This window comes from Triturus cristatus, chromosome 5_1 (assembly GCF_964204655.1).
Source record: "Triturus cristatus chromosome 5_1, aTriCri1.1, whole genome shotgun sequence".
In the NCBI taxonomy this organism is placed as follows: domain Eukaryota; kingdom Metazoa; phylum Chordata; class Amphibia; order Caudata; family Salamandridae; genus Triturus; species Triturus cristatus.
In genome coordinates this window covers 804453265-804480494 of record NC_140587.1, presented here as the reverse complement: position 1 = coordinate 804480494, position 27230 = coordinate 804453265, and the positions used below count along the sequence as shown (strand labels likewise).

Genomic DNA, 27230 nt, shown 5'->3' with positions numbered 1-27230 from the left:
ATTGAATAATGCACCTTTGTGTTGAAAAATTGGATTGAATAATAAATTCGGAATTGGCTTTCCAATTAAACAAGACTCCCTCGGGATTTTCTTGGTTGGATACACAGAGAATGGACGATATATTAGCGCACTGCTTGGAACGCTATCATTATTTGGATGAATCACACGCTCCTTTTGTATAGATTGTAAGACCAGGTTTTCCCTGGTATTAATTTTGGTGCTGCCCCATATTAACCCCACCCTTGTAAATATGGGGCAGCATCAAAATCAATGGATGTTGCGGCGGAACGCCCACCACAACACCCATTGCCCGCCCCTTTCATGCTAAGTATAGCATGAACGGGTGCCTTAGTCCAAACTGGAATGGCATGGTGAGCAAAAAAACGATGGATTTAGGCCCAGATCTCTGTACTGGGGTGGATGTATGACATTGTTCTGCATTCTGTCCATCAACAGTTCTTTTTGCATTTGTCACCCCGAGTGGGACAGGTATGCTCAGACGTGAGTCCCGTGCTCTCCATGCCACTGGAATCAAGCTCTCCTGGCGGTAGAGGGGTGAAACCCCAAAACTGGTCCTAGGATGCTTGTTTCCAGTCCAGGGAGGACCTGACCTGGCCTGGCAGTTCGGGCTGGACTGTTCCCATGGGGCACAGGGTCAAGACTGATTCCAAACTGGAATGGCATGGTGAGCAAAAAAACGATGGATTTAGGCCCAGATCTCTGTACTGGGGTGGATGTATGACATTGTTCTGCATTCTGTCCATCAATTGTTCTTTTTCCATTAGTCACAAGGCGGCGTTAAGCCACTTTAAATTGCTTAACGCCGCCTTGTGGATAAGGTGGAGCCCCTATCGCCACCACAACGTTGAGAAAAGTGACGCTGTGGTGATGGGGCTTGTAAATATCCCCTCACCATATGGAAGTTACAGGTGGAATTCTCCAGTGCATACTTTAAGTCATGGAACCTTTGTAGCCTGTCGTTAAGTTTCTTGGCCAGGAGTGTACAGATTATTCTCTATTATAGTCCTTTTAGGTAAGATATATGAATAGTTATCAATAGAACATCATGGGGAGCGTTGTGAATGAATAGAACCACTTTTGTGTGGATACCCATCTAGAATCACCTCGAGGTGCGGCTTCAGGAAAGACCATGAGTTTACATGGAATGCTTAGAAATGCGGGGTTTGAGATTCATGATTGTTTTTTTTTTCACATTTTGTTTGAGATAAACGTGTACATCATCTTTTTTGATTTCAAAAGAATTTTATTATTTTAAAAGCGCAAATATGAAGCATAAGATACAAGCCAAAGTGATACAATTGATATCGGACAATAAGGTAATAGATACATTAATGTAGAATTAATAAATAGGAGAGCAAATCATTGTCATACATTAATTTACAGACATCCGATAAATAAATTACTTAAGAAGGGAAGACCCAAAATGATAACTGGCAAAGATATATATCAAAAGTATCACCCACAGATGGCAAATTAGGGAGAAGAGGAAAGAGAAGAAAGGAAAAAAGAAAAGACGGAAAGAATAAGAAAGAGAGGAGGAAAGAAAAAGAGAGACAGAGAGAAGAAAAGAAAGAGGAGAGGATTTCCAGAGGAATCACCCAACACACAGGACAACACTAACCAGACAAATCAAAGGGATATTGCTCCACCAACCCTTCAGATGCCAACTCCATGTACGAGTCTAAGGCTTTCCAAACACCAGAGGAAATAGAAGGAGAGAGATGAGCATGGTCCACTGACGTATGAGCACTTCGTAGAAAGGAAACCCAAGCCCACCACGTATGGTAAGAGACGGACGAAAAAGATTTCCACTCCATGAGAATTACTTTGACTGCAATAGTTAACAAGAGGTCCAACAACTGTAACTCCATGGGATCTAAGGGCAAAGGGACTGGGGCCGCCAACGGACCCAAAAGAACTAATGGAAAAGACAGGTGGAATTTGATGTTAAAGATGAGCATGAGGTGTTTGTGAACTAAATCCCAGAAGGGGTGGAGAAGGGAACAATCAAGGAACATATGTTGAAAATCGCCTGGTAGAAGCCCACAGCTCCAGCACAAGTTGTCTTCTTTGAGATTGAGTGAATATAGACGAATGGGAGTCCAATGAAGAAGATTAATAGAGAAAAATTTAGACTGTGTTAGAGAAGGGGCAATTTTGTTACGAAGAGACAATTTACCAATATCTTGCCAGGTATCAGAAGAGATATGAGCAGTAACACTATGATCAAAATGATGTATCCATTTTTGTTGTGTGACAGTTTGAGAAGGGAGTGTAGAGGACGATAAAAATTTGTAAATCCGCGACGCAACATGACCAGATCTGATCCAAAGCTGAAAGAGCGTAATCATAGGGGAAGAAGGATGAAGGTGGACTTTAGCAAGTGCAACCTTAATCTTAAGAAAAGTATAAAAATCCAAATTAGATAGAGAGAATTGTTGAGCAAGGGATGAGAAAGGGGAAGGAGCATTGTTGGAATCATAGAGATGCTTAACAAGTGAGACACCTTTCCCAGCCCAGTAAGACATCAACTCAGAGTCAATATTAATTTTGATTTTAGAATTACGCCAAATAGACGACCACCTAGTTTTATGTAATGGAATCGCTACTCTCTTATCCACCTTACGAACCGCAGCAATAGTGTCTAAAATAATAGAGCGAGAGAATGGAATAGAAAGGGTGTTTGTAGTTAAAAAAGATGCAGTCGGCAGTGGGGAGGCCAATTCCTGTTCTATTGTCAACCAAGCTGGAACATGAATACCTGGAGAAGAAAACCAAAGGGCACCCTGGGACGCAAGAAAAGCAGTTTGATACTTCCCCCAATCAGGAAAATTACAGCCTCCCATATCATAAGATTTCCGTAAAAATTTATAAGCCATCCTAGCCCTTCTATCATTCCATAAAAATTTAGAAGTAAGCAAATCAAGATCATGAAAGAAGGAATCAGAAAGCCTTACTGGAAGCATAGAGGAAACAAAATTAATAATAGGAGTGATCATCATTTTAAGAGTCTGCATACGGCCCCACCAAGAAATATGTTTCGGAGACCAATTTTCTAAGAGACGTCTCACCTTAAGAATAGATTGGGCTTCGTTATAAGTAGCCGTAGCATATAGGGTGGAACAAAAGAAGATGCCCAGATATTTTAGCTGTTTAGATTGCCATTTAAAGCCAACCGAACCCATATGAGAGGAGAAGCAGTAAGCATTTAAAGGAAACATCTCCGTCTTATCTTTGTTCAGAGTATAACCTGAAACTTTTGAAAAACGAGCAATCGTATCCGAAATAGCAGGGATGGCCAGTTCAATATCATCAGAAAAAATGAGAACATCATCTGCATATGCAGCTGTTTTTAACTGATGAGACCCAAAAGAGAAACCCTTAATATCTGGATGCGAGTCAATCATTCTAAGGAGAGGATCAATGGACAACAAAAATAAGAGAGGGGACAAAGGACACCCTTGTCTAGTGCCCTGACAAAGGTTAAAAAAAGAAGACGTAGCTCCATTCACCCGTATATTAGCCCTAGGTCGGGAATAAAGAGACATAACCATACGAATAAAGGAATCCCCAAGATTATGTGCACATAGAACAGCTCTTAGAAAAGGCCAAGATACCTTATCAAAGGCCTTTTCAGCGTCAAGGGCCAAGGCCGCCGCCGGAAGATTAGATCGCTTAGCGGCCCCAAGAATATGACAAAAAGTACGAATATTATCCCGTGCAAGTCGTCCTTTTACGAAACCTGTTTGGGAGGGATGAACCAATTGAGGAATAAAGGACTCTAAGCGTTTAGCTAAAATTTTAGCAAAGATCTTGGCTTCCATGTTAAGAAGGGAAATGGGACGGAAATTTTTGGGATCTGCGTGATCCTTCCCTTCTTTGGGGATAACTACAATAGTAGCATTAGCCGCGGAACCAGACACAGAACCATCCTTAATAAAAGCATCAAAAACGGATTGGAGTTTCGGGACAAGCACGGGAATAAAGGTTTTATAAAACGCAATAGGATATCCATCAGGACCAGGAGCTTTACCAGACCGAGTAGCTTTAATCGCGGAAATGATTTCATCAGAAGTAATCAGGCAATTTAATGATTGATTATCTTCCTCCGAAACGACTTTCAAAGGAACCGACTTCAAGAACTCCTGACATTGTTCAAAAGAAGCTTGGGCCGAAGGGGTATATAAATTATTATAGAAATCACGGAAAACCTCAAGGATTTCTGCAGTTTGAAATTTTTTCATACCAGACTGGTCCGTAATAGAAGAAATTTGGAAAGTATTACAAGAAGATTCCTGGAACTTTAAAGTGGCTGCAAGAATCTTGCCCGCACGATTTTTTAACAGCAATCTCTTAGATTTCTGAGCCTGCAGGCCAATATGAGCTCTCTTAGTGACTATAGTATTGTATGAATACTTTAAGTTCTTAATAGACTGGAGGCAGGTCTTGTCCTGAGAGTGACGAAAAAGGGATTCCTGCCGTTTGATCTCATCTGCTAGGTCCGTGAGTTCCTTCTTAATGGCTGCATTCCTCCCTGACATACACTTAATGACCTGACCCCGGAAAGTACACTTAAAAGAGTCCCAGAGAACAACAGGGGAACTGACTGACCCAACATTCTCAGTAAAAAAAGTCTCAATGTCATTGGAAAACTCTCGCACCAAGGACTCATCATGTAAAATTTCTGTGTTGAGTCTCCACGAACGAGCTCGTGCCCTAGGGACAAAGGACGTAAGAGTAAATGTCACTGCGGCGTGATCAGAAACTAAAATGGGGTGAATAAGCGGGGAGGAAGAAAATTGAACCAGAGAAGAGTGAACCAAAAGATAATCAATGCGTGAAAAGGACGAATGAGGGGAAGAAAAAAAGGAAAAGTCACTACCAGTGGGATTATGAAGACGCCAAACATCCTGAAGATGGGTAAGAGAGCACATATTAGTCATTTGTTTGTGGGCTTTAGGGGGACGAAAGTTAAAGGCAGAATGCCTATCCAGGATGAGGTCCATTGGCAAGTTAAAATCACCACCTACAATAAGATTGCCAGAGTGAGGGGTATCTTCGAGCTTTTTGGCGATCGCAATCCAAAAGGACGGGTCATCCTTGTTGGGGGCATAAATATTCATGACAAATAAGACAGCATTACCATTGGACACCTTAGATAGTAACCAACGTCCCTCTGTATCCTGTTCAGAGGAAACGATAGATAACCCAGAGTGTTTAGAAACTAAGGTAATTACCCCATTCCTTTTACCACAAGCATCCGAACAAGCAACATCAGAGACCCACTCTTTCTTCAGAAACAACGCCTCCTTGGCAGAGAGCTTTGTTTCCTGAAAAAGGACGAGATCCGAAGAAAGAGATTTACAATAGTCCAAAATCTTTGACCGTTTGACTGGATGATTTAACCCTTTAACATTAAGGGAGAGTATATTCATTCCAGACATAGAACCATTATCAGGAAAAAAAGATATTCCCTATGTGACAAATGGAGCGCAACAACCAGGAGAGCTAAGCAGCAGACCTCAACAGCCAACACAAAACAGGGTGAGACCAAAGAGGAAATCCGAAAAGAAAAAAGGAAAGAGGAGGAAAAAGAAAGCAAAGGAAAACAGAAAAAGAGAGAGAGAAGGGCCAATCCGGCAGGTCTGAAAAAGACCAAATTCATACAAGGGGGGACATGGGAAAAAGAGCGAGGGGCCAACAGGAGAAATAACAACAACAGCATAAAAAGCCCCAGAACAGTGCATAGTTGATTATACATTTTAAAGGAAAAACTATCTAAAAACTAAGAGCTGGAATCAATTATAACTTAGAAAATAAGCGAAATGAGAGACTATAAAGGCAACATGTTTGACCAAATTAATATATATATAACAATTAAAATGAATCATAGAGAGCAGTAAAAGCAGCAGAGAGAGAAAAAGGAAGCACGTTCAGGCAATAAGAGCTGATGGAAAGTGAACTAAAAGATAACATTACTATTAGGTAGAACCAGCCCAAAACGGACTCCATCAAGAGAAAGAGGACCATAATGCAGAGAAAAGAAGAAATACAATCTAAAGCATACTATATGATACAATATGAAACAATAGGTGAAACATACTAAAAACGGTATATAACATCCTGTCAATATAGAAGTCCGTAAATCCCTATGGCAGCTAAATAAGAGAACTAATACTACATATAAATATGTAAAATCTATATACAAATTTATAGACAACTGGCCATGAGTAAATAAAGCCATATACACCAAAACTGGCAAAATAAGTAGACTTGCCTAAGTAGGTGGACATGTAGGCAAGAGAGGCATAGATCTATCAATTTACAAAGCATCTATAAAAAACTAGCCTACTCAAAAAAGACAATTAATAACACAATGTACTAAAATCACTCAATGAAAAAATCAATAAAGAAGGTATAACTAACAACTATATGAATGACCCATATTAACTCTAAATATAGTCATAAATAAATACCTAGTAAACAGATATAATTAAAACACCTAGACAAACCATACAGCAACACGTTAATAACGCAAATAAAAAGACAATGACCAACTCCAAAAAATACGAGATAACAGAAAACAACCATGAAGCAAAAAGACCGACCACAAAAGGATAGGATAACCAAAATTCACCACAAAAGTCGACGCACATACCAAAGACAAACAACGGGAAAGGAAAAGGACCAAGACCTAATACGTCGAGAAACAAACTGGGGAGGCAAGGATTAACAGGACGACACGCGACCAGGAGTGAAGGCAAGCCAACATGAGATGCTACGACAAAAAATTAAGGGGTTTATACAATAAAACTAACAACACTAAAGACCAAAACACCATAACGATAATAGGGGAGCACCAAGAGGCGACAGAAATACGTCAAAACCAATGGACAAAAAGACCACCACGCAGATCTAAAAGCAGCTAGACTAATAGATCTGACAAAGACAAAAAAACAATGGATTATGTATAGCCGCATCAGGTGCCAGAAGAACCAGGAACATGTGAAGCCCCCGTTTGAAGCTCCATCTGCAACTCCATTTGATTATCCAAAAACGAGGCCAAGTCCGCAGGTTCGTCGAAAATTCTGACACGACCTTTGAAAGTAATGCGGAATTTTGAGGGACCAGCAAAGGAGAAGGGGATATTCATCTCAGACAAACGCTTCCGAAGATTAAGGAAGCCCTTCCTCCTTATCACCGTGTCCCTGGCAAAGTCTTGAGAAATTGAGATACGATGACCATTCCAAGAGACAGCTCTAACCTTCCGCATATGGGCCAAAATCTGCTCTGTATGTTGATGACGCAGCGGTTTAAAAATTATCGCTCTTGGTTGCGTAGCAGACTTGGGGCGAAAGGAGGGGACACGGTGTGCCCGTTCCAGTTCAAAATCTTTATGAAAAGAAATTTGTAGTGTAGATGGAATCCATTGATAAAGAAACTCAATCATGGAAGATGCCTCTTTCTCAACATCCTCTGGAAGACCAAAAATTCGCAGATTAGATCTACGATTACGATCCTCTTGTTCAGTGAGGTCTTTCCTCAATGCTGCCATGGAACGCTCCATCTGCGTGAGAGATCTAGAATGCTTTTGCATGGTATCCTCTGCGCCACTAATCCGTGCTTCTGTACCTGAAACACGAAGGGAAAGGGCCTTGAAATCATTCCTGATAGCTAACACCTCCACCTGCAATAAATCTGTATTAGTCTTAGTAGACTGCGCAATTTCATAGACCTCATTAAGGCGCGTCAGGATGGACTCAAGAGTCGAATTAGTGTCTTTAGAAGCAGGCTCAGGTGTTGGGGAAACCTGTTTGGACCTCTTAAGAGATGCTTTAGATTCCTTAACGTCCTTAGCATTCGGTGAAGGGGCCATGTTCTCAGCCATAGGGCAAGCCACCTCAATAGGAACAAAATACCCCTCCTCAGCTATAGTGATAGCAAGAAATGCCAGGGGCTGCAAAACACTCAATGTGCAAGATGAAAAATGGACAGGAAGAGATAATGTACTTGCATCAAAAAACGCCGAACAGAGAATATGGCAGGCGAACCCAGTCAGAAAAACCACCTCACAAACAAAAAAAAAAACCATGTGCTGCAGGCGAAAGTAGGCCCTCACCGACTACGAAAATAGCCAAAATAAAGCTCAGAGCAAAAAAGCCTCACATAAGGAAGTGGCAGTGCGTCTGACGGATAATATGGTAGCAAAAACCTCAGCAAGTTCACACAAGGGGCAGCACTGCAATAGGCGGCAGGAAAAAACAAAATAAACTCAATAAAGGTGAAAAAAAAACGTCACCAGCTCCTGTATGCCTCCACTCCTGACAGGATAATCCAGTAGCGTCGTCGTGTAGAAGCGCAAATAGAACTCCCTCACAGAAGAAACAAAATGGCGGCCGCTCGTGAAACATGAAGCGCAACCTTAGAATGCCAAAAAGTGAACTCTGGCCACTTTCCACCTCTAGAAAACTCCCTCGTAGGATACACGGCAGTTTCCCATGTAATATTCCATCTTCGGCGCTGAGCGGGGCAATCCTCAGCGTCGGCAAAGTCTCCGTCAGCCCTCGCTCTTCACGGAGCTCAAGCGCGAACCGCCATCTCGCCGCGGCGCGCAAGCCACGCCCCTCAAACGTGTACATCATCTTAAAAGAAACCCAGTGATGCTGAGACATAGTTAAACATCTTACATGTCACCAACCCCAAGGCACACTAATTAATCAATACCTTTAAGTTATTGGAATTATCTGTGACCTCTCATACCGACCAATCTAATAATTTATCATCACTCCTGAAAGGTTTCATTTTAGCTGTTTGTCAAACGACCAGAGTGTAAGCCATTGTAAGGTTTAGGAAGGACATGTGACCGCCTTGTTGTGACAGCACTGCAGTCTCAAAACCCGGATTCCATGGACATTACCTCAAAAGCACCGGTAGAGGCTTCCTTTTGGCAACTATGCTGGGGTTAATTACCAAAATCCACAATAAATTGTTTTTACCGAGAGGCAGACATGTCGTTGCTGCTTTGTGTTCCTCACCGGAATTAACCCATAAGGGAGTATATTAACCCCTTCCATGCTGCGCAAATTCCGCCGCTGTGCTGACGGAATCTTGCGCGGGCGTGGTCATGACGGAACGGTTCCGTCATGAGCACAGCTCAACCGTGGCTCATGACGGAACCGTTCCGTCATGAGCACCGAAGGGGTTAAAGCATCCCTAGCTGTGCTGTGCTGTGATTGTTTTAGTGAAGTCAATAATCTTTAAATGTTCGTGAAATGTGTTTATAATGTATATACAGTTTAAAATATCACCTTGAGGAGAGTCCTGTGATGAGCTGAATACATATTGAGGTAATACTAAGAATTCCGAAATGAATGGTAAGGTAGAACGTCACGCTTCGTTGCGTGCACAGCTAGAGTTGTCTTCTCACTGATGTGCTCATCTCTGAGATTTATGGGGGAATATTCGGAAAAAACGACACCTTTTTATTTTAATGAGATCTGCCTTCAAAAACAATTGGGGGCAGATTTAGCATTGTTTTGAGGCGCTCTTGCGACACGCAAGGTGACATAGGGTGCCGCAAAACCTAGAATCAGATTTACCAAGGCCACCTTGCGTGGTCCTGCATGGCTTGGTAAATCTGGTGTAAAGCAAAGCAGTGCAAGTTGCTGCCTTGAGTTACACTGCATTGTGGAGGCGTTACATGGGTGTTCCCACGCATCCAGATGAAGCAAAATTGGTAGACATGGGAATGCATCACAAATGTAAGCCGTAGCAAAAGAGGCCCAACAAGGAGAAATATCTTTATTTCTTCGAGTTGTTTCCTCTTTGTAAGGGGGTTGCATTCTGCAGGACCCATAGAAAGAGGACATTTTCGCTAAGGATTGTTTTTTGTTAGAATGTGTACCTTCCTGCACAAAACAAATCCTGCTTGCAATGCAGGCACCCTTGCACCATGACGTATGGGTATCTGCGTTGGCACTAGACTGCACATTCCTGCCTTCTCCCTTTTCACAAAGCCCAGTGCAGTGCAGCGCAGCAGGTTGTCTTGCTGCGTTGCGTAAAAAAAAATATTAAATATGGGCCCTGGTCTTTAGACCAACCATTTTAAAAATTATATGATGGGTAAATCTAAACAAATTGGTCTACAACTGATCAGAAGTAGTGATAAATGTAATCTGCCTACGGTCAATATCTGGTTCAAAACTCGGATCTAGTATCTCCTCAAAGCTGCTCTACACAAATGCTGCCTACTGTTTGAAGGGGCTTTGGTCACAAAGAGTTGTCCATGAACACCATTGGATTACCTCAACCAGATAAAACTGGTGTACTCTGGCTGTATTTTTAGACCACAAAGCAGAGGATGTTTTCAATGGCAGGACTAGAAATAAAATAAAAAGAACCATATGAGAAGGATTCTAATGTTTTAACAGATTATGAACACACTACCATTAACCTGTCCCACACACACAGACTGTGTTGCCTCTAAGTAAATATTCCCACTTGCTTCACAGATAGCATACCTAGATGTATGAAGTGTCATTGTGTGCTGTGTGACAGCCCCATCACAAAATCCAAAATTTAGACATATCCACTTTGAATGATTATTATTATCATTCTTCTTCTTATTAGTATTATTATTAGCAAGTCTTTTATAGCGCTCAGTTACCGAAACAGGGTTTTCTTGACACTTCAGCGACAGGTAGGGTCTAACCAGGCCATGCTGACTCAAAACATCCAGGTCTTCAGCTGTTTTCAAAAAGTGCTCAGCGAGGTGCAACTTCTCAAGGGTTCCGGGAGGGCCTTCCACGGCTTAGGGCCCTGGTATGCGAAGGACCAGCCTCTCATGCGTGTCCATTTGGCACAAGGAAAGGTCACTGGAACATAGGGGACAAGCCGGCTGATGTGGTCTCACCATTTCATGAAGATATTAGAGGCCAATCCCTGATCTTGCTCTGTGCAGATAGCACGCACAGGGCTTTGAATTTAAATTGTTTCTCCACCTCAAGACAGTGAAGCTCGCGAAGCAGAGATGAGACTTTTCAGGAGTCTGTAGAACAAGCTAGCGGCTTAGTTTGGGACCACTTGCAACCATCTCATGGCAGCCTTGTCTGCCCTCAAATACAGTACATTGTCACAGTCCAGTCTCGACAAAATGAGTGCCCGTTTAACTGTCCTTTGAGCTGGTAATGAGAGTATCCAAATGATTTTCCTAAGCCATTTCAGGACAGCGAAGCAGATAGTTGCCACCTTTGCTACCTGAGGCTTCATAAACAGCTTTTCGTCCAGCACAAAATTGAGCTTCTTAACCTTATAAGCTGGAACAGAAAGAGCACCCAAGGTTTCTGGCCAGTGCTGAGGAACCCAGAGGATGGGTTGTTTCCTAGCACCAGTCTTGTCTCCGTTAAGTTCAAGTGAATTGTTATTCATCCACGTGGCAACCAGACTCATGTAGGAGTTCAAAGCCTAGAGGTTGTAGTCCTGGGCAGATGTCAAGAGAGAAGATGATTTGTATATCATCCACATAGGAGAATAAGTTGAGGCTACAGCTTTCAACCAGGTCAGCCAATGGGCGGACATAGATGGTAAACCGCTCCAGACTTAAGGCTTAAGCTTGGGGAACCCCTGAGGTGAGGGTGTGCCATGTGGGTGGGCACTGGCTGAGAAAACCTGGAAAGTTCAATCCTTTAAGAAGGATACAATCCAGGATAAGGCTGTTCCTTGGAGACCCAGATTGGCCAGTGTCTCTAAAAGCGTTGCATGAGATACAGTATCGAAGGCAGGGCTGAGGTCGAGTAAGATCAGCTATGCTGTCTCGCCTTCATCCAGGAGCCGTCTGAGATGTTCTGTGACTCCTAGAAAGGCGGATCCGGAACTGTGTCCCACTCTAAAGCCTGACTGAGAGGGATGTAAAGAATGTTGTGACTCCACAAAGACAGAGAGTTGTTTGTTGGCATGTTTCTCCATGATTTTAAACAGAATAGGGAGCATAGAAATGGCTCTATAATTGGACCAGCTGGAAGGATCTAAGTTAGGTTTCTTCAAGAGGGGCAGAACCATGGCATGTTTCCATAACGGTGGAATGTGCCCCTCCTGTAAGGAGGAATTGGGGAGACCCACCAGAAGCAGCATAATATCCGGGTCCAAGGTGCTGAGCTTAGCTAAGGGGAGAGGATCTTTAGAGAAGCCAGATCTCATAGGCTGTTCCAGTGACGGAAATAAAGGTTGGTACAGCGTGTCGCATGAATTCAGTTTCTGGAGGGCTAGTGTGTTGACTGGGATGTTCAGGTTATCGGAGACAGGAGACAGCAGACTTATGCTGGACTGGGAGTCATCCCTCCCATCTACCTTCAGTGAGAGTTGGATGTCCTGCACCTTTTTAACAAAAAAGTGCCTATTCCTCACAGTGAGACTGGGACAGTGCCGGTCCGACGTTATTAGGGTCGGAGAGTTCCTTGACTAGTCTAAAGAGAGTTTGGGACAGATTTGATCTGAGTAGAAAGTGGCCCAAGTGGCTCTGCGTAGACCACGGGTACTCATAGTACGGCCCGCGGGCCGCCAGCGGCCCGGCAAGCCTTCCGTGGCGGCCCGCGGACCTTACAGACATCATACCTGTGTGTTTTTTACATCGCCGGTTGCAGCAGCGTGGAGCTTCTGGGGCCCGGGCGATTTCTTTTAAAAACCATTAACTTGTAAATGAGGCTTTGTTGAATTTCACCTCTTCTTAGCGCCCCTGATGCAGGGGCGCTAAGAAGAGGTGAAATACAATAAAGCCTCATTAACAAGTGAATGGTTTTTAAAACACCTGTTAAGTACTTGGGTGCGGCGGCGGCTGTGTGTGTTCTCGGAAGCTGTCTCAGCGCGGGTGAGGTGTCAAAGGGTGAGGAGGACAGCAGGTTGAGGTGACGGAGGGCCGCAGGGAGTGAGAGCAGCAGGTGAGGTGACAGGGGGAGGAAGACAGAGTGCGCAGAGGGAGGAAGACAGAGGGAGAGGGAGAGGAGGAAGACAGAGGGAGACATATAGGGAGACAGACAGGGAGACAGAGGGAGAGGGAGGGAGACAGAGGGGGAGGGAGGGAGAGCGAAAGGGAGACAAACAGTGATTCAGAGAGAGAGAGAGGGAGGGAGACGGAGAGAGAGAGGGAGACAGAGGGAGGGAGACAGAGAGAGGGAGGGAGACAGAGAGGAGAGGGAGGGAGACAGAGGGAGGGAGACAGGCGGAGGGAGAAAGATGGAAAGAGGGAGGGAGACAGACGGAGAGAGAGAGAGAGAGAGAGATAAGGAGACAGGGAGACATAGAGGGAGACAGAGAAAGGGAGACAGACAGAGTGAGTGAGACAGAGGGGGAGAGAGAGAGAGAGAGTGATAGAGAGAGGGAGGGAGACGGAGAGAGAGTGGGAGGGAGACAGAGATAGAGAGGGAGGGAGACGGAGAGAGAGAGGGAGACAGAGAGAAAGGGAGACAGAGTGAGTGAGACAGAGTGAGACAGATGGAGGGAGACGGAGAGAGGGAGACAGAGGGAGGGAGTGAGACAGAGGGAGAGAGATGGAGAGAGGGAGGGAGACAGACGGTGAGAGAGATAGAGAAGGAGACAGGGACACATAGGGAGGGAGACATAGGGAGACAGGGAGGGATAGGGAGACAGGGAGGGATAGGGAGGGAGGGAGGCAGAGAGAGAGGGAGAGAGAGAGAGAGGGAGAGAGAGAGCGAGAGAGAGAGAGAGAGGGAGAGAGAGAGAGGGAGGGAGGGAGACAGACAGAGAGAGAGAGGGAGGGAGACAGAGAAAGGGAGACAAACACAGAGAGGGAGACAGAGGGAGAGAGAGAGAGAGATAGAGGGAGGGAGGGAGGGAGAGGTAGGGAGACAGACTGAGACAGACAGAGGGAGGGAGAGGGAGGGAGACAGACAGAGGGAGGGAGAGGGAGGGAGACAGAGGGACAGGGAGGGAGAGGGAGGGAGACAGAGAGAGGGAGGGTGACAGGGAGGGAGATGGAGAGAGAGAGAGGGAGACAGAGAGAGGGAGACACAGTGAGGGAGACAGAGGGAGAGAGAGAGGGAGGGAGACGGAGCGAGAGATAGATAGATAGATAGATAGATAGATAGATAGATAGATAGATAGATAGATAGATAGATAGATAGATAGATAGATAGATAGATAGATAGATAGATAGATAGATAGATAGATAGATAGATAGATAGATAGATAGATAGATAGATAGATAGATAGATAGATAAAGATGTGTGAATGCCGGGTCTGGTGGCTCAGTGGACGAAGGCGTCCGCTGCAGGGGCCTGTGTTCAACCTCATTGTCATAGTTTTTTTTGTTGCTCTAGCCCCGCTCCCACCGGTGCGGCCCTCAGCCACAAACCACACTGTAAATTTGGCCCCTAAGAGAAAGTTTGTGAGTACCCATGGCGTAGACCAAGATAGTTTCTCAGTGCTGTTTCATATTTGTGCTTACTGTCCTCATCATAAGCGAGCCTCCAGGCCCTTACATCTAGTTTTCTCTGCCTTTAGTGCCTCAGTAAACCTTGGGTCAGGTGAGTGAGACCTGTCTGAGTGACTAAGTTTAGTTGGTAGGACAATGTCCAGGAGTCCCGCAACCAGTCATCAATCCTGGGCTGATCTAGCTCGGCCACTTGTGCTAAATTGAGCATCATGCTCCTCGGTTGGCTGTTGAGGGCTGGGAAGTCCAATCTCGACCAAGCCCTGGTCTTAGACTGTGGTCTGTCCCTCCCTCTAGGTGGAGCAGGATAGGCCCGGGCAGAGAAAGGTACTGCATAGTGATCCGACCACAGTAGCGGCAGAGGAGGGGCAGTGTCAAGATGTTTTATATTGGAGAAGATCAGGTCTAAGAGGTGACCTGCTTTGTGGGTGGTTGTGGAGTAAATAAGATCCAAATTCAGTCCCCCGCGGTCCTTAATTAAGCTCTAGACAGGACTGCAAAGGCTGGATATTCAGATCCCCTAATAATTAAATTGGCAGGTCTGAGGATGAGGGGGTCAAAGTAGGTCGGGAAGCAATGTACACCAGTTGCCTGCATATCCCGGTGGATGGTATAATAAATGCACCAGATAATGTAAATTTGGGTGTGAGTTACAGTGAGAAGGACAGGCCGATAAAGATAATTCAGAAAGTTTGGTAAATTCTGTTATAATATTTTTGATTAGAGACCACTCTTTCTGTGGCCCATGGAAGCAAATCATTTGATTGTTTGCAACTGATGCTAGTTTAAGTGATCTGTTTTCATCCCCAAGCCTGGGAAGGTTTCTGATGAGGAGCGACCTGAGTGCTGTGATAAACAACATAAATTGTATGGCTAAGCATAGTTTTTTTGTGGTTTTCGTCTTCTCTATGCCTGTAGGCACTGTGATTAGCAATGTTCAGGACAACTGGAATTATGCTATTTTGCAGCCGCAGCGTTTTCGGCATTATTATGAACTTTTCGCATTTGCCACATAACCCATCATCGGCTGCATAATTTGCAGACTTGAACAAAACAATGTGTCTAGCTCAAACGGATCAAAAGTTACTAACAATGTGGTGACACGGTGCTTTGCAGGGGAAGGCCGTTCCCAAAGGTTGACTGGTCACCTTTCTATTGCTTATTGCTATATTTAGGTGATTAACTGGTACCAATGAGGTGAAACATATTCCCAGATAGTGTTAAGAAGTACAAATATGACAAGGTAATGAAATAATACTATCATAAAATGCGCCGCATTATGCCGCATAATCTAGATACTCTAGCGGTTTGTGGCATTTCTGTAAATGAAGGAATACCTTCGAACTGCGTCCTAAACCTTAGAGGAAGCAGGTATGACCAAGAGAGAGTAGCAGCATTACAAACTTAGAACTCCAGTGAACATGCGCCTGCTGTTCAGACCATTTCAATGCTAACAGAATTCTACATCCAGGACCATATTAGCCTTGACGGGTGTTGTGGTGCACAAATGGTGAAATGTTGTTCATACCTGCAAAGTCACAACTCTGCTGGTGGAACTCATTTCTGGCAGTGAGCCGCTGGCAAATGAGCCCTGATCTCACCCTCTGCTGGTGCTGCCATCACTCGCGAGATTACAGGTCACATGGCGTGAGGCCAAATATAGCCCAGTGTTAGACCAGCCATTTCTGGCACTGTTCAGGGGAAGGCAAAGGAGACGGCAGAAGGGAGGAGGGGATTTCTTCTTGTAATCTCTCTCCAACCAAAATTACCATCAACGTACCAAACTTAAAACCCACCCATGTGTCCCTTAATATGCAATATGGGCTATGGCTGTGTCACTGGGATTTAATGCATTGTTGTCTTTTTTCACATCACCCACATATTCATACACAATCCACAAAACAGACCCAACAAAGACTAGATTAAATATATCATCAAGAGATTACCAAAAGTGAATCAAGTTTGCTCACCTGGTGCTCCTGCAAATCCCTCGTCGCTGGGCATTTCATGGTGACCATCTACACCCCGCGCACGCCCTGACTGTACTACCTTGCCAGGGGGACCAGCCTGGCCTGTTTCCATGATAACGCCATTTGTGCCGGGTAAGGCTGGCAGAAGTGCCGATCCTGGCAAAGATGGCATCAGCGGCACATCTGGGCCTGATGGCAGAACCGAGGGCTGCTGTGGGGTTCCTGGTTGCAGGGGTACATTTGGCTGCACGGGTTGCTCTGGCACGACTGGCTGCAAAGGCTGCTGTGGCACCACGGGTTGCAGTGGCTGCTGTGGTGTCCTTGGTGGTGGCTGAAGAGTGATTCTTATTTGAGGAGTCATTTCCGGTGTTTTTTCTGCAAAGATATTTATGGTGGAAAAATAAGAACCTTTCAATAAAATAATGTCACGGGGTTTTTCAAAAGCACTTAGCGTTCACAACGTGTTGTCATGTGTACTAAGGATGGTGTTTGTGATGAAGCGCCTCGAGGTCGGCACCTCTAGGCCCCTATTCTTGTAACCTGCAAACTAGTGTTGCAGCTCAGGCCCACCCCTCAATCTGTCAAAGTGTGTTTGCTTATGGTTTGGCCTTAGGTGGTTACAGCAGATATGAAATACCTCCTGTTTACCTCCTTTTGTTAAAAAAACTTAGCATTTTAATAACTAACAACGATTAACCTTGGGTTTTGGAGCAGGCTGTTACCAGACATAAAGTGCTTCGTCAGCCGCAGTAAGCACTATAAAAATACAATTACAATACAATACAATACCCCTTAAGCATTCCCAGATTGTCTGGAATTCCTCCAGCTCTGAGTTAAATCCACCAGCAAACTCTCAGTTCATCACATTTCTGTTTAAAACGAAACCTGAGCCTTGACTGTTTCTAACACTCAACTCACATAAACCTGAGCTATTCCAAATCATTACTAATAATCCTGTGGAACCCGATTCAGCACTTTTTGTCTGTAAATGTCACTTCCTGCTTTTTAGAACCAGAAACGGTGGAATGTTGCGTCCTTAGGTGCACTTATGAATGTTGGAAAAACATCAATATTGTAGAATTTCAACATCCAAAGGTGGTCCAGATGGCGCTGGGCTCACATAATGAAGTAAAACCCACACAGGGGTTTGAAGAACACTGCAGGTAGTTTACACTAGGGGGCATAATTATTATAGGGTGGCGCAAAACCTACAATGAGATTCATAAAGCCACACAGGGCCACGTGTTGAGGGTGTTGTATGGACGTTGCGTGGGTGTTCCCACACATCCACCTATGTGTTCTGTGAATGCCCAAATGTACCAACACTGGTAGACCTGGGAATGCATCAGAATTATACGCCTCCCCCACCAGAGGCGCAACGAGGAGAAACATCTTTATTTCTCCTGGTTGTTTCCTCTTTCTATGTGTGCTGCGTTCTGCAACACACTAGAAAGAGGAAAATGCCTCTAAGGATTGTTTTTGTGCAGGAAGGTTTCCCTTCCTGCACGAAAACAATCCTGCTTACAACACAGGCACCCTTGCACCATGGTTCAAAGGTGCCTGCGTTGACGCTAGATGGCACATTGTGCACCAGCGCAGGGAAAAGACAGAAATGTGCGGTACAATGTTCAGTATGGCGTATGCCTGCCCATTCCCTATCACGCCGTGATTTGTTAATAAATATGCCCCGGGAAATTGACTCACCTATAAGGCATCATTAAGTGCTTTTCCAGATGGGAAATGTGAGGAAAGGAAGCCATATTTAAACAGGGTATAAGGAAAGGGGTTTCTCCACAGAAAAAAGTTAAATGTGCAAATGGACAATTGCACATTACTTACAAATGGTAAAAGCTTGTCTATATGTTTTGTGGCAGGCCTGGAAATCTAGGACTACCGCAGGATTCTAGGAGTATTCCTGGGATTCTTTGGGAGTCTCACAAAAAGACAGAAACGTCCATGAGTAGGAGTAACACTACAGGAGTACATTTCTGACTTTACAGCCATGCGCCATGCAAATTGTCCCATTGTGCAAATAAGTGAGACAGTCTTGACCCCACAGAAGAGTAAGGGTGTCACTTAGAGTTGGGCATTAATGTGACCGATGGTAAAAAGGTGGGTTAGCCGTCATGTCTTCCGGAGAAGGCTCAGCCGGCTCTGTGGACATCCCCATGGCGGGCATACCATCAGCGTTTTGAGGCAGGTATGGCTTTGGAAGATGTTGCATGTGTAGAGAAGGCTTCCAATGCCTTAGGCACCTTATTTTTGTTTGATTTTTGTGGTTTTGACAAACAACCCCGCACTTTGGTGATTTGTCTTTGAAAAGCAAAAATATGAAAAGTGAGTGACCATGATGCCCTTGCATGGTAGGCCAGCAGACGTTGTATCTTTTACCAAAAGTGCTCCCAATGTGTCAGCAGAAGTAAGTTTGATTACAATGTCCTGCCTTATGATACCAACATGTGCAGGGTGAGTTGTGGATCAGGATGCTGCTTGTTGAAACCTGAATTACAACCTAGGAGCCTGACTTAGAGTTTGGGAAAACATAAAGTCCTCCAATTTCTGGAGTAAATCCTAAATATAGACTAAAATCTACTAGCTGAATATCCTCCTCCATGCTATATCTTGTAGAAGGTTCTATTACCTGTGAAGAAAATATTTACGTTCTATGGGGCTCATTATGATGGCGGAAGGACCGCCACCGCCAGGGTGGCGGTCCTTCCGCCATCATACAGAAAATTCCCACCGCCAAATTAGGATGGCGATGGGAATCCCAATGTTTCTGCGGCGGACGGAAATTCCGTCTGCCATGGTTCCGCAAGGCGGTCTTTTTCCGCACGCCTTGCGGAACCCGGAAACAGGGCAATATTGCCGCGATGCCGTGCAGGCACCGCCATAGGGATTACGGTATCCCTTTCTGCCTGTCTTTTAGCAGCGGATATCCAGCCACAAAAAGACAGGCGGAGACTAGCTTTGGGGGCTTGTTGCGGGCCCCCTCTGTGTGTGTGGGGGGGTGCACTGGGTACCCCCTACAGTTCCATGCACCAAGTGGCAGGCACCGCGTGGTGCCTGCCACGTGGTGCAGGGAAATGGAGCGCAAGCACCTTTAACATTGCAGACGGGGCTGCAGCCAGTGTTAATGGCCCGGGATGCGCCCGCCAGTATGGTGGGTGAATCCTAATCGCAGTGGTGGGCGGTCCCAATCACCGCTACGGTGGCAGGCAGGCCAAGTCCGCCCGCCATCGTAATCACCCCCTATGTTCTTAGTAAGAGGTATAAAGAGCTAATATGCAGAGATTTCTAATTTTTTTTTTTTTTTTTTTTTTAAAACCTTTATTTACGTCAACATGGTACACAGCTATTCAGCCGACATCCCGGAGGTCCGGCAGCACGATGAGAACAATACGTAGGAAGGTCCATAGCTATACATCAGGAGTAACAAAGGTTTAGTTTTAATGTAAACCAAAAAATAAAAAACACAAGCAAGGCAGAGCATATAATAAGCATGCGCTAGTTCTCAGCTGGGGCGAGGTCCCACTCCCATCAGCGGAGCAGTCCACCACACGAGATTTCTAATTTTAATCCAATTAATGTTTTGAGAATCCAGAAGTATAACAATTTCTCATATACAATACAATTGCAAAGGAAATTCAGGAGGTGGACTTCCCTCTGTATTAGGAGTCCCTTAATAAACGTAAGTACTTTAGCTACAACCAAACTCTAAATCAGGCCCTAAGGACCTGTCCATTATGGCAGACCTAACAGCCATTTCACTTCGTATCACAAGCCATCTGTTTTCCTCTATCTGGGCCTACCTTCACACCAAGTTAAGCAACCAACTAATTAAATGATTAAAGATCCAGTACTAAGGGTAGGTTTGGGAAATCATGTGTGAGGCTGGTTGTCTTGGGAGGAGTTGAAAATCCCTGGTGCAGGGTCAAGTGATCACCTGCTACTTATTTTAATGTTTTGCAGACCCAGTGTGTTTTAATGTGCAAGAGACCAGTGTCACGAGTGTTGCTCAACAACAGGTTACTAGACTTGGGTGTTTGGGGTCCCTTAAGATGGTATACCTTTTAACATGGATGAATCCTGCTCCATGACTAGGATGTGTCAGTATTAACTACTGCTGCAAGTTGATTACGACTACGACTCAACCACCCTCCACGCATTCAACCCTGGAAGACACGCCGACTGCGCAAGATCCTCACCGAACACTGCCCACGGGCAGTTCTCGTGCAGACCCTGCCGCAAATCCTTCACTATCGACAAGCCCCCACAACCGCCAAAGGAACACCCGATGCACACACCACCGAAACCCTCCAACTCTCCACATCCCGCACGAGTGACCCCCCCACTCCAACACAGAACACCTCCACTTCCTGATTCAAACAAGCCCCAGGACCACGCTACGCGGCACCCCTCATCTACACACTTCCAGGACCTCGCACCCACCACGCAACTACCATCGCCGAGCTCGCCGCACCCCATGCCATCACCTCCACGGACTACATTCTACTCGGGGACCTGAACTTACACCTCGACAACGGCAACAACCCCGACTCCACTACTCTGTTCGACAGCCTCGTCAACCTAGGGTTGAAGCAGCTCATCAACACGCCCACCCACAGAGCGGGTCCCACCCTCAACCCCATCTTTGCGGGAGGAACAAACATCTGCTTCTGCCACACCACCCAGCCCGTCTTGACTGACCACCACTGCGTCCACTTCACCTTCAACACCACCACCACACCCAAACCCACCCTACGCCCAACACGACAGAACTGGAGCAAGGTCACAGAGGAGCACCTCAACACCACCCTCCGTCAATACCCCCCCATCGCCGCGACCTACACCAACTCCGCAGCCAGGGAATTTCACCACTGGGTCTCCTGCTGCGCCGACAAGCTCGCACCCCTCCGCCCCCCCGCCAAACAACGCCCGCTGAAAGTCGCCTGGTTCACCACAGAACTTCAAGAAGCCAGACACTCCTGCTGACACCTAGAGGAAACCTGAAAACCATGGAAGCATGGAACGACCACAATAGCGCCCTGAAGGAATACCTCCAGCGCATAAGAGACACCAAACAGACCTTCATAAGAGACTAAGTCCAGACTAACGTGGCCAACGCCAAGGAACTGTTCAACGTCATACAGCAGTTCGCAAAACCCACCAGCGAAGCCACGGACATCACACCTTCCCAGGAACTCTGCGACAAGCCCAGCTCCTACTTCCATCTGAAGATCAAGGCCCTCTACGACAACTTCAGCGAACCAACGACAAGGACCAACCCCCTACCCACCGCCGCCGATAAGCTGAACATCACGTCCTGGGATTCCGCTACCGTCTAATTCATCACCGCGACCATGAAGAAAACCCACTCAGGAGCCCCAACGGACCCCTTCCCACCGCACATCTTCCACAGGGCTGCCAACGTCCTCGCACCCGAACTAGGACGCACCATCAACGCCTCCCTCAGATCAGGCATCTGCCCAGATGACTGGAAACGGACTGAGGTAAAACCCCTCCACAAGAAACCATCAGCCAACCCAACAGACCTGAAAAACTACCGGCCCATCTCTCTCCTACCCTTTGCGGCAAAAGTCTCAGAGAGACTCGTAAACGCCCAGCTGACCACCTTCCTAGAAGAAAACTCCATCCTGGATGCCTCCCAGTCTGGATTCCGCAGCAACCACAGCACCTAGACTGCCTTCCTCGCCGCCACTGATGACATCCGCATGCTACTCGACCAGGGACACACCGTGGCCCTCATCCTTCTAGACCTCTCCGCAGTCTTCGACACCGTTTCACATCGCACTCTAGCAGCCAGACTGCACGACGCAGGAATACAAGGAACCACCCTCCACTGGATCCAATCCTTCCTCTCCGGCAGAACCCAGAGGATGCGATTCCCTCCCTTCCTCTCCAAACCCATGGAAATCAACTGCGGAGTACCCCAGGGATCATCACTCAGCCCCACGCTCTTCAACATCTACATGGCCCCCCTCGCCGCCATCGTCAGACAGAATGGGCTCAGCATCGTATCCTACGCCGACGACACCCAGCTCATCCTCTCGTGCATGAAGAATCCCGAAGACACTAGACTCTGTTTCCATGAAGGTTTGAAGAACGTGTCAGCCTGGATGAAGGACAGCTGCCTGAAGCTAAACTCAAAGAAGACCGAGGCCCTCATCCTCGGTCCTTGCACCTCCTCCTGGCACAACACCTGGTGGTCCTGCGCCCTAGGGAGCCCACCCACCCCTACAGAGCACGCTCGGAACCTCGGCATCATCCTTGACTCCTCCCTCTCCATGAACCGCCAGATCAACGCCGTCGCATCCACTAGTTTCAACTGCCTTCGCATACTCCGTAAGACCTTCAAATGGATCTCCCCCGACTGCAGAAGGACCGTCACCCACGCACTGCAGACTGGAATACAGCAACGCCCTATACGCCGGAATCAACAAAACTCTTCTACACAAACTCCAAACCATCCAGAACACCTCAGCCAGACTCGTCCTCTGGACACCGCGCCATGAGCACATGACCCAACACCTACAAGGCCTCCACTAGCTCCCCATCGAGAAGAGGGTCACCTTCAAACTCCTCACCCACGCCTACAAATCCCTCCGCAACATCAGACCAAAATACCTCAACGAGAGAGTATCCTTCCATGTAACCATGAGGAACCTCCACTCTGCCGACCTCGCCCTGGCAGAGGTCCCCCACATCCGCAGAAACAGAACCTGCGGGAGAGCTTTCTCCTACGTCGCAGCCAAAGCCTGGAACGAGCTCCCTGTGAACATCAGACGCTCCCCGACCCTGCACACGTTCAGGAAGGACCTCAAGACCTGGTTCCTCAACTGATCCAGAGCCGCCCCCGCGCCTTAAGATCCTCACGGGTGAGTAGCGCGCTATATAAACCCCTGATTGAGTGTTTGAAGTAATGAAATACATGCATTTTTTTTACTTACGGGCCAGATGGAGACTGTCTACTGAAACTTTCTTGTACATCTTTGTAGCAGGACATAAATGGTTTCCCTCATTCACTCGGACAGTATTTGTAGCGTGTTTGAGAGTGCGTTGGAAACATATGAGGTGGTGTATCCATATTGGCGCTCTCTCTTTGAATGCATGGAAATCCTAGGATACTGGGTACTCCATAGTATTGCGGTAGTCAGAACATGTCTCACCTCTCACTGAATGCTGCCCTCTGGCCCTCACTGCACTACTCCTGTGAGTGCCACTTCCCTCTAGAATGTTTTGTAATGCCATGTGCAACTACCTGACTTCCAATACTCTTCTTCAACTAAGGAGAAAGAACTACCTTTTATTGTTCACTAGACCTGGCTCAATTATTTCCAACAGATCATCGCCAACAAGAGCAACATCGAATAAAAAAAGGAAATTGGCAAAAGGCGAAGTCATTTTACACGCAAATAACAGAGAAGAAGGGCTGGTAGTCCCACGCTGGAGCCCTGTGTTTTGTGCTACTCACATGGACTGCCTGAGGTGGAATACACAAGACCAGGATAGTTTCATGTAAAATGGCTGCCCTGGGTTCTGTGGCAAACTGAATGCAAAAAGTTATTTAATGGCAATAAAAGTCTTGTTCTTTTACTTATAAGAATTAACTTGGAATTCTCCCTCTTCCTCCCCTCAAAGGATTGAGGTTCACTTTGAATCTGACTGGTCTGTTGGAGTAGACCAACATCACCCAGAATTAGGTCTAAACTGACCCTTAAGTATATCCTGTTACCACCTTTTCCCTCTTATAGCTTTTCACATCAGACGTGAATCTTGGCCATTTCCCTTCCAAGAATAAGGAACATAACCTAAGGATTGAGGAAGGACATCTGTGTTGCATCTGATGAAGCCAGAAAGCTCACTTCCCACCGAGAAAAGTATTTGGCCTGTGAGGAAGAGCCAGACTTTGCGGTTCAGTAGCATGTTGTGAGGAAGCCTGAAGCATCAAGCCTGCCAGCCCGGGAACCACTAACGGCTGCCCAAAAGGCCCACCACAGCTTTTGTAGGCAGCCCTCTTGAAGCCCATGTGTTGTCTCATTCGGACCATTATGAGAATGTGTCCGAGTGGCCCATGTGCTTCCACCCTGTATTTGCCAGATAGCTGCTTCTCCATGAGGTTCTGATTACTCTGTTTGGCCTGTGTGCCTCCACCCCGCTTTTCCCGCACAGCTGCTCCTTCTGTTAGTAGCAAGGACTATAGCAGGCCTGTGCGTCTTCACCATGAATTTGCCACACAACTGGTCCTGGAATTTTGGAAAAACGTGAAAATGGTGAGGTATCATAGTTTCCCACATTTTGCTCTCTATTCCAGCCAGTACATGTTAATAGTAAGTTCGACCTGCATTTAGTTATCAGGGGACTCTCACAACTATGACATGCTGAGACCTAATCCCCACAATAATTTTGCTATTGGCTCTAAACCACTTCGTAAACCACACTTAGGGCCTGACGTAGAGTTTGGTGGAGGGGTTACTCCTTTACAAACGTGACAGAGTTCCCGCCTGCCTTATTACAAGTGCATTATATCCTATGGAATTTATAATAAGGTGGACGGGGTATCCGTCATGTCTGTGATGGAGTACCCATCTGCCAAAAGCTGTATCAGGCCCAAAGTCAGTGCTAGCACAGAACCAACATGTCTTCCTCGGGGGCGCCTCCGTTTGAGCGGAGGAGCATTTCCCTACTGGTTAAAATGCCCCAGAATTTAAAAATAAAATGGTAATAATGCTGGTTTATCACTATCTCATTTTTCAATATAACCACATCCTGACGCTCGGATCAAGACTGGGGCGGGGCTGCTACTGAGTGCCAGAAGCAGGGAGGAGGGTGGGCTGCCTCGGCACTTTTCAAGGTGCGGATGTCTTTTTGGCCAGCCATCTTGCTACGGCCATCCAGACATGCGCACTTTGAAACCTCCAAGTGCAGGGCTCCAGTGTCCTTGGGAGCGGCGAGTGAGGCCGCTTCCTCCAATCAGGGAGCTGCTCTCACAGCATGAGAGCAGCATCAGAATTGGTTAAGGCACTTCTGAAGGGCTTGCGCTGCAGGAAGAAGACGTGCAGCTAGGAAGAGGTTGGAATCAGACATGTCGCATGTAAGTGTTTTTTATTTTTACCCACCACCCATTTGCCCGGCTCACCACTCCCCGTAAATGCCAGCCGACACTGGTCTTCCTTACACAGAAGACAAAAGTTTTGGCTTTGTCAATACTTGTTTTTTCTTCACTATCAGTGTTTTGTTGTTGCCAAAATACTGTGATTTGTGAGGCTTCAGCATGCGTTCATTTAACCCCTAGTTCAGAGTGACATTTCCTCCCGGAAGCTGGGTATTGTTCTGGGTTTCCTGTGCAGAGCGCGCGGCACACGACTTGTTTTCTCCACTCCATACATCGCTTGCAAAGACACTTTGGAAACAAGGGAGCTTGCTCAAAGCCTTTCCTGGAAGGGGCGCACTGGTTCGTTGCACAACCAGCTGCACGTGAGCTGGCAAATAATCACAGAACAAGAAAATAATCAGAAGCAAATGTGAACATAAACAGTGAGGTACCGCGATTGAGGAACTATGGAGCTGGCATTCAACATCCCCCAGCTTGAGTCTTTTATCCTAATAAATAGGTGCTTTGTAGAACGACGGATCGATCGGTCTCATTTCAACCAAAAAACGAAGGCTCGACGAATTACAAATGAAATCCGATGCCGGGCCATTGAATACAATGTACATCAGCCCCCACAACTCACACCATTGCTGCTCCATGCCATGCCGAATGGGGGCTGGTTGAGCTTTTCCAGTGGTTTCTATTTATTGGCCTATAGTAATGAAGTGCACTGTTCACAAGTGGGCCCAGATTTACAAACGCTTTGCACAAGGTTTGCATTGCTTTACTACGCAAAGCCAGCGCAGTGTTCAGGTGGGATTGACCATCCGAAGCAAATTGTGATTTGCATTGATGGTAACCTAAAGTAACACAAGGTTCTGTTATGCAATGCGCTGCCTTGCATTACTTTGCATCAAGGGGCGTTCTATGGATGGTGCCATGCCACCACCCATGGGTTTTGATGCAAATATCTAAATATCAAATATCTACATAGAATTGCAGACAGGGATTTAAGCCACAATCCTGTGCCTCCTCGAGGTAGCCGAAATGAGGAGAAATGTTTTAATTTCTCCTCATTTTCCCTACTTCGCATGTGTACAGTACATCATTGTACATCACACATTCAAAGTGGGAAAAGCCTTAAAGCATAGGTTTTATATTTGGCGTACAGATCTCTTGTGTCGGACATTGTTGCGTGTTGCAGGGTGTCCATGTGTGTTTTAACTGTGCTAATTTGAAATACTTTCAATACTTTTTATTGGGCTTTGCACTACAGCGTGTTGCAGGGTGGTCAGCTTCCTGTCTCTTTTCACTTACCTCTAACTGATTATTCGTCCTTGATTTGGGGGCACTCTCTATTTCTCCTGTTCTTACCTCCTGTGACACGGTGGTGCAGGAAGCTCTCCCACCTTATTGCCATTTTTACTAGCGCCAGTGGGGACATCTCCTGCCGCCATCTTTGAGGAGTCAGCAGTCCAGTTTCTTCCTGGCTGCTATTTAGCTGCTACGGTGACACGGACACGCAGCGGACTTCTGAGCGGAAGCCCGAACTGCTGCCCGTGTGTGCCGGTAACCCGTTCCCCTCATTTCGCGCACATATCTCTTGTGTCAGACACTGTTGTGTGTTGCAGGGTGTCCATGTGTGTTTTAAGTGTGCTCATTTGAAATACTTTTAATACTT

The 27230-nt window shown here is 46.1% G+C and overlaps 1 protein-coding gene across 1 annotated transcript in view; it reads right to left on the bottom strand.

Moving 5' to 3' along the window:
• EMILIN2 (elastin microfibril interfacer 2) overlaps positions 1-27230 on the bottom strand; it is a 236171-nt gene that overhangs the window by 33836 nt on the left and 175105 nt on the right. Inside the window, exon 5 of the mRNA XM_085605825.1 lies at positions 16435-16809. Within this exon, the coding sequence (XP_085461951.1) occupies positions 16435-16809 (375 nt within the window). The remainder of the gene's footprint in view (positions 1-16434; positions 16810-27230) is intronic.